At 34.5% G+C, this 6,007-nt stretch overlaps 1 protein-coding gene across 1 annotated transcript in view; it reads right to left on the bottom strand.

The window, feature by feature from the left end:
• hydin (HYDIN, axonemal central pair apparatus protein) overlaps positions 1-6,007 on the bottom strand; it is a 120,906-nt gene that overhangs the window by 72,886 nt on the left and 42,013 nt on the right. The window contains exons 28-29 of the mRNA XM_015402595.1: positions 2,324-2,442; positions 371-462 (exon numbers count right to left, since the gene is read on the bottom strand). Coding sequence (XP_015258081.1) covers positions 371-462; positions 2,324-2,442 — 211 coding nt within the window. The remainder of the gene's footprint in view (positions 1-370; positions 463-2,323; positions 2,443-6,007) is intronic.

The following is a 6,007-nucleotide window of genomic DNA, read 5'->3' as shown; positions in this document are numbered from 1 at the left end:
GGAGTGTGAGGTGAAACAGTAAACATAGTTTGTTGAATATGAAGGATCATTCATTCTCTGTGAATTATTGACTAGCATGAAAAAGCCTTATTCTTGCTTTTAAGTTATGTATTAAAATTTTAAAAATAAATATTTACTGACAATTTCTTTTTTAATAATGTAACATTTCTTGTTTGAGAGAAGATTCAAAGCAAACCAATATTTTTTTGAAAGTTAATATGCAAACAATGATCAAACATCTAACATCAAACCTTTAAAAAATTAAAGTTAAACTTTTTTACGAGCAGTAGACGCAAACAAAATAAGCAAATTAAGTCCAATTCCAGATTATTTCTTTCCAATGAAACCAGATGTTTTTGTTACAACTTACTTGCTCAGATCTTGCCGAGAATGATAAGAGTCACCGAGGATGAAATCTCTTACCAGCAGGTTCTCAACTTCCACGTTGAGCAACTCTTCATACTACAGCAAGCAGGGGGAAAAGAAAACACAGAAAAAGTGGTTATAAACACAATGTCAGATTGTAATTTTCTTAATCTGGTTTATGACTATTTTGTTTATATTTGTGTTTTTATTGTGAAGAGATTTTTTTTGTTGTTATGTGACTGACTAACCACAAATTAGAGCCAATCAAAGGAATACTAAGCAAAGTCTTAAATGATATATCCTGAAAATAAGTCAAATTTTTAATTTATTCTTTTACTTTTCAGAATGCAGAGGCATAGACAGAACATTTTTATAGGGGTGGCCAGTCAATAACCAAAGTACACTGAGGCGTGGCTGAAAGCGGATAGGCGCCAGAACCTCAGGGTCAATCTAAACTGTTCCAACAGGAACGAGCACATTATACATATTTTCTAAAGACAAACTATACTTTCCTACCACCTTTGCTAACGAAAGGACGCATATTTTCAAACATTTGTGCTGTCTAAATAAAAGGTATATTGGCCTAAATTCCTGGGGCAAACATATTTTCCATTGTCATTACGTATACTTTTATAAAAAAAATAGTTCTGCATAAAATTAATAATTACATGTACTAATATCTACATTAAATGGATTTTTAAGTTATTATTAAAATAGTTATTTATCTATGATTTCACTGAAGACGCCTAAATGACTTGCAGAGACACAATATTCTGTTTACCCCATATAACACAAAATTTAGCTCTTAAAAGAGTATATCAATATACTAATGTTAGTATATCGATTTGCATAATTAACCACAGCATTTTAGTTGTCAAGTAATTATTAATGTATGAAAGATAAAAATTTTTAATAAGTTTGAACTTTCCCCTTGAGAGTATTACTGCTGCAACCATCTGGATTAGAGGGCGAAATAAAATGGTAGGGGTGGCCATGGCCACCTCTGGACCCCCATCTAGCTCCACCCTGTTAGAATATTACATTATAAGTGAGCATATTTAAGGTAAGCAGAGATCTTAGTCTTAGAAATATTTTCTCCCTGAGATTGATGATCTCCAACATGTTTCTACCGTACTTTGGTTCCTTACGGTCCATTATGTTAACTTTTGCCCTTCTTATTATAGGCGCTCCTTCCAACACCATTTTTAGGGCTTGGTTGAAATTGTTCACCTTTTTTATTGTTGTGGCCACTGATTAGTGTCGCACCGATGCCATTTTTTGGCCCCCCAATACCTGGCTGTGCAGTAGTGGCCAATACCGATACCATCTGTTTGAAATTGATGTGTGTGTGTATATATAAAGAAATACATACTGCTTGGATGTAAAATAATTGCCATCATGGCTTTTTCAAGATGCTGCCTACCTTTGTGAAGCAGGAAAAATACTAATAGAAAGTGAATCCAGTAGAACTTATTATTGCATACCTGGAATGAGTGACAATAGTTGAATAAACTTTTGGCTCTCAAAATGGTATCGGTGCCCTATTTTTTGGCACTCGCTGATACCGATACCACCATTTTATTGCTGGATAGGGGCCCTGGCCAATACTGGTATCGATGCAACACTACCACTGATCCAAAATGATTTTTGTTTTCTCCATGTCCCAAATACGCTCCCGCTTCATTGATGTTTGTATTTTTACTTCCACTAAGTCTTTTTGACGGCTTTACACATGTGATGAACAACAGTTTTCAACACAGTTGGTTGTATCTACATGTGCTTATATAATAAAGGACCATAAAATGATTACACCTGAAAAAACTTTTCGAATGATATACTTTTAGCTCAATATACTTAGCGTTTTGCAAACCTGTTACCATAAACCAGGATCAATTTAAAAAAAATGCTCCTTAGTTAGAGAACAAAACTATTTCAGATCCATTTTGTATTTACTGACCTCAGCCTGTTTTTCAACTCCTCCGTCAACAGTGACTTCATGTCCAGGGTCAGGTCTGACTCCCTGAGCATTCAGAGTTGCTTTCGCCTGCTGCACCACATCTCTGTAGTGCTCCTCGGCTGCAAAACAACCACAGAGTTACACCAAGTGACTGGAGGCAGGTCCTTCCAGCTGCTTGTTCGGAACAACCTGCTCAGAGTTATAAAGCCAGATTCCATGACTGATATAACTTTGTGTGATGCTGCTGTGTCTTAAAGTGCTTTTAACATGTTTCATGCTGTTTATAATGACATGATAGTTTTTATTCATTTAATTTTATTTATATGTTTTCAGTCTTTTTAAAGAAAAGGTCCAGTCACATTCAGAATACAGACTTCTGAAAGTACTTTAAATATGAAATTATTACATACTGGTTATTAAATGATAAGTGTTTTTAATTAAGAGTAATTTCGTTGGAATGTGCTTTACTGGAGGCATCCATGTTTCTCAAAGAACACTACTGCCACCTACTGGTTTCTGACGTCACGGTGCGGTATCGGCTGTTGATCAAGTCCCTGTGCTGTATCTGGTGTTTGTCACAACGCGCTATTATCCAAGTCATCTTGAAAACATTCTTCTTCCAAATGTTAGCTACATATTACATGTTTTTTTCTCTGGCCAGATGTTTGATGACAAATCCTCCCGCTTTAAGTTGGCATTCCAATGACGAACCCGTCCATGGAGGATTATAAATCGGAAAGGTGAACTCATGCCTTCCAAAACTCATTATTTTTTCCCTTTTACCCGATGTATTCCAACATCCAACTGCCATGCACGTGGGCATTGTCAGTTTCACTATAGCTCTGGTGAATTTCAATGGTGAAGTCCTNAAAAAAAATGACCAGTAACAAAAGGAGAGGATAAAATAAAGTGCCGACTGAGTGAAATCCATCGATCTCTGTTTATTCAACTGGGGCGAATAGTTTAATACTTTTTTCCACTACACCTGTTAACTGAGTCGTTTTTTAATCACCACATGAAATCTGTGTGACTGAAACATATAATTCATTCTTAGTAAAACTTTAAAACTTTGTTGTTTTTTTAAATAGGTACATTTTAAATAAAACAGATATGACCTATGAAGTAGGTAAATAGTAAATACAACTTTTTACAGGGTTAAGAGGGTTTTAGAGGTTGCTGAAGCGGCTGTTATCAGTGATAAACTGCATATTAGAAACTTAAAACAAGGTAGAGGAGGAACATCCTGAAGCCATTCTATGGGACTGGTGCTGTTTGAATGTGCAATTTTATTTTCTACAATGCTGTTTTAACACACACTAATGTGCTCTCACTAATATAAACTTCTGTTAAATAAGTCTGTATAATGCTGCAAATACGAGGACGGATAAAGTGGTGAATGTATGTAAAGGATTGTGAGGTGAAACAGTAAACATAGTTTTTTGAATATGAAGGATCATTCATTCTCTGTGAATTATTTATTGATAATTCTTTAATAAGATCCTCTGCAAAAGGACTTTAAAAGTTTTTCGGGTTTTTTTAAACCTAATGTGAAGAAAAAAAATCTGCCTATATCAGGAAATAAAACAACGTGATTGGCAGTAAAGAGAGCAGAGACAGAGGGCTCTGAGTTTACTGAAGAAAACCTGCTACCAACCAGGTTAGCTCTGGGGAGATTGTTATGACAGTAACAGAAACAGAGGTTGAGAAAACTTTCTTTCTGAACCACAAAAGTCAGTTTCCCTGTTTTCAGGTTTAGAAAACGTAGTTTCCAGTTAACCTGCTTTTTAAAACAGACCCCACAACTGCTATTCCACCAATATAAACATTTATATAAAGTGGACAGATGGCAGGAAAGAGAGATAAACAGGAGCAAGATGTTAATGAGAACTTCTGAGATCACAGGCAATATAATAATTTATCTGCATGAGCTTTAATAATGGACTTTACTAATCTGGTAGAATCCATTATTAAAGTGATTCATTTGATTCATTGAGAGCAAAACTAGGCTTGTAAAACTATATTTAAACAAAAAACAATTTGGATCACAAATACATGAAATCAGTGATAAAGCATAAAGCTCAGTTGTAAGGAAGAGTTTTTTTAGGCTGGGATGCTTGTTAGAGTAGACTGGAAGATGACTGGCATGAAAAAGCCTTATTCTTGCTTTTAAGTTATGTATTAAAATTTTAAAAATAAATATTTACTGACAATTTCTTTTTTAATAATGTAACATTTCTTGTTTGAGAGAAGATTCAAAGCAAACCAATATTTTTTTGAAAGTTAATATGCAAACAATGATCAAACATCTAACATCAAACCTTTAAAAAATTAAAGTTAAACTTTTTTACGAGCAGTAGACGCAAACAAAATAAGCAAATTAAGTCCAATTCCAGATTATTTCTTTCCAATGAAACCAGATGTTTTTGTTACAACTTACTTGCTCAGATCTTGCCGAGAATGATAAGAGTCACCGAGGATGAAATCTCTTACCAGCAGGTTCTCAACTTCCACGTTGAGCAACTCTTCATACTACAGCAAGCAGGGGGAAAAGAAAACACAGAAAAAGTGGTTATAAACACAATGTCAGATTGTAATTTTCTTAATCTGGTTTATGACTATTTTGTTTATATTTGTGTTTTTATTGTGAAGAGATTTTTTTTGTTGTTATGTGACTGACTAACCACAAATTAGAGCCAATCAAAGGAATACTAAGCAAAGTCTTAAATGATATATCCTGAAAATAAGTCAAATTTTTAATTTATTCTTTTACTTTTCAGAATGCAGAGGCATAGACAGAACATTTTTATAGGGGTGGCCAGTCAATAACCAATGTACACTGAGGCGTGGCTGAAAGCAGATAAGCGCCAGAACCTCAGGGTCAATCTAAACTGTTCCAACAGTAACAAGCACATTATACATATTTTCTAAAGACAAACTATACTTTCCTACATCCTTTGCTAACGAAAAGACGCATATATTTAAACATTTGTGCTGTCTAAATAAAAGGTATAGTGGCCTAAATTTCTGGGGCGAACATCTTTTTCATTGTCATTACTTACCTACTTTTATAAAAAATTTTTCTGCATAAAATTAATATTTACATGTACTAATATCTACATTAAAGGGATTTTTAAGTTATTATTAAAGTAGTTATTTATCTATGATTTCACTGAAGACACCTAGATGACTTGCAGAGACACAATATTCTGTTTACCCCATATAACACAAAATTTAGCTCTTAAAAGAGCATGATTTATGTATATATCAACTCTAATGTTAGTATATCGATTTGCAAACTTAACCACAACATTTTTAATAAGTTTGAACTTTCCCCTTGAGAGTATTACTGCTGCAACCGTCTGGAATAGAGGGCGAAAAAAATGGTAGGGGTGGCCATGGCCACCTCTGGACCCCCATCTAGCTCAGCCCTGTTAGAATATTACATTATAAGTGAGCATATTTAAGGTAAGCAGAGATCTTAGTCTTAGAAATATTTTCTCCCTGAGATTGATGATCTCCAACATGTTTCTACTTTGGTTCCTTAAGGTCCATTTTGTTAACTTTTGCCCTTCTTATTATAGGCGCTCCTTCCAACACCATTTTTAGGGCTTGGTTGAAATTGTTCACCTTTTTTATTGTTGTGGCCACTGATTAGTGTCGCACCGATGCCATTTTTTGGCCCCC

The sequence above is a fragment of the Cyprinodon variegatus genome, unplaced genomic scaffold (assembly GCF_000732505.1).
Source record: "Cyprinodon variegatus isolate N-32 unplaced genomic scaffold, C_variegatus-1.0 Scaffold1373, whole genome shotgun sequence".
In the NCBI taxonomy this organism is placed as follows: Eukaryota; Metazoa; Chordata; class Actinopteri; order Cyprinodontiformes; family Cyprinodontidae; genus Cyprinodon; species Cyprinodon variegatus.
The sequence above is the reverse complement of the archived record's forward strand: the minus strand, read 5'-3'. Positions and strand labels throughout refer to the sequence as shown.